General features: G+C 43.8%; 1 protein-coding gene across 1 annotated transcript; it reads left to right on the forward strand.

Annotated features, from left to right (window-relative positions):
* The first annotated feature begins 234 nt into the window (after positions 1–234).
* LOC130041468 (olfactory receptor 5A2-like) lies at positions 235–1,191 on the forward strand. Its single transcript, XM_056133654.1, has one exon. The coding sequence runs from the start codon at positions 235–237 to the stop codon at positions 1,189–1,191; it is 957 nt and encodes a 318-aa protein (XP_055989629.1).
* The last annotated feature ends 504 nt before the right edge of the window (positions 1,192–1,695 follow it).

Consider the following 1,695-nt stretch of genomic DNA (forward strand, 5'->3'; position numbering starts at 1 on the left):
TGCATTTTATGCCCTAGGATGATTCCTTTTTAGTTTACTATATATGTACATATACAATATACAGACTTCCAAAGGTTATGTGGGTTCATGTTCGCTGAGAAGACGGTCCTTAAGTCTTCTTCAAGACTTGGACTTAAGCTCAGTGTTGACTTGACACATGAAGTAGCTGTCTACTCATAGTAAACAAAGTACCTGAGCACAAAACATTATCTCCTTCACGCAGGAAGCAGGCCTATGGCTCTAGGAAGGAACCACACAGCTGTGACAAAATTTATCCTCCTGGGATTTTCAGATCATCCTCAAATGAAGATTTTCCTTTTTGTGTTATTTCTGGGCATGTACCTGCTGACGGTAACCTGGAATCTGAGCCTCATCGTCCTCATCAGGCTGGACTCACACTTGCACACACCCATGTACTTCTTCCTGAGTAACCTGTCCTTCCTAGACATCTGCTCTGTCTCCACCACAACCCCTAAGATGCTCTCTAATATCATCACGCAGCAGAAAACAATCTCCTTTATTGGCTGTGCCACGCAGTACTTTGTCTTCTGTGGAATGGAGCTGACTGAGTGTTTACTTTTGGCAGCTATGGCCTATGACCGGTATGTGGCCATCTGCAACCCACTGCTCTACACGGCCCTCTTGTCGCCCACGCTCTGCTTGAAGATGGTGATTGGAGCCTACATGGGTGGGTTCCTTAGTTGTTTCATCGAAACATCCTCCGTGTTTCAGCATGATTTTTGTGGGCCTAACGTGATCAACCACTTCTTCTGTGATCTTCCTCCTGTCCTGGTTCTCTCGTGCAATGACACCTTCATCAGTCAGGTGGTGAACTTCCTTGTGGGCGTTGCTGTAGGAGTGATATCTGTCCTGGTGATCCTCATCTCTTACGGATACATCGTGGCTGCTGTCCTGAGGATCAAATCTGCGGATGGCAGGAGCAAGGCCTTCAGTACCTGTGCCTCTCACCTCACTGCGGTGACACTCTTCTATGGTTCTGGTCTCTTCATGTACATGCGACCTACTTCCAGCTACTCCCCAAACAGGGATAAGGTGGTATCCATATTCTATGGTCTGGTTATTCCTATGGTGAATCCTGTCGTCTATAGTCTTAGAAATAAGGAGATTAAAAATGCCATGAGGAAAATATTGGAAAAGAACTGTGCTTTCTCAAGGACTTTGTGTTTCTGACCCTGGGCAGATAATAACATGCAACCAGCTGTGATCTGGGTTCATTGTGCACACTTTCATGTTGTTTTGAGCTAGTTGACCTATGCAGTGATTTGTACAGATCAAATTTTATTATTTTACTTTTTCTAATATTTTCCTAGCCACTGTACCTATTGTTTGTTTGGCAACTATTTGTTTGCTCAACAGAAACTTTTAGGATGAGTAACATTGAATATATTAAGGTACTAAAAGATTTTTGTGTGTGTGCCTGCTTGTTTTGTTTTTTTGGGTCACATCTGGCAATGTTTAGGGAATACTCCTGACTGTGCTCTACTTAGGAATTACCCTTGGCAGTATTGAGGAGGGAAGTGGGGAGACCATATGGGATGCCGGGTCAAATCCAGATTGGCCAGTTCAAGGCAATTGCCTTCCCATTGCACTATTGTTTTGCCCCCCTCTTCTAATGTTCTTAAATGCTTTCTTCTGGAAGATAATAATCACCAGAGTGACATTATCTTTCACTTC

Source organism: Sorex fumeus, unplaced genomic scaffold (genome assembly GCF_029834395.1).
Source record: "Sorex fumeus unplaced genomic scaffold, SorFum_2.1 ptg000007l, whole genome shotgun sequence".
In the NCBI taxonomy this organism is placed as follows: Eukaryota; Metazoa; Chordata; class Mammalia; order Eulipotyphla; family Soricidae; genus Sorex; species Sorex fumeus.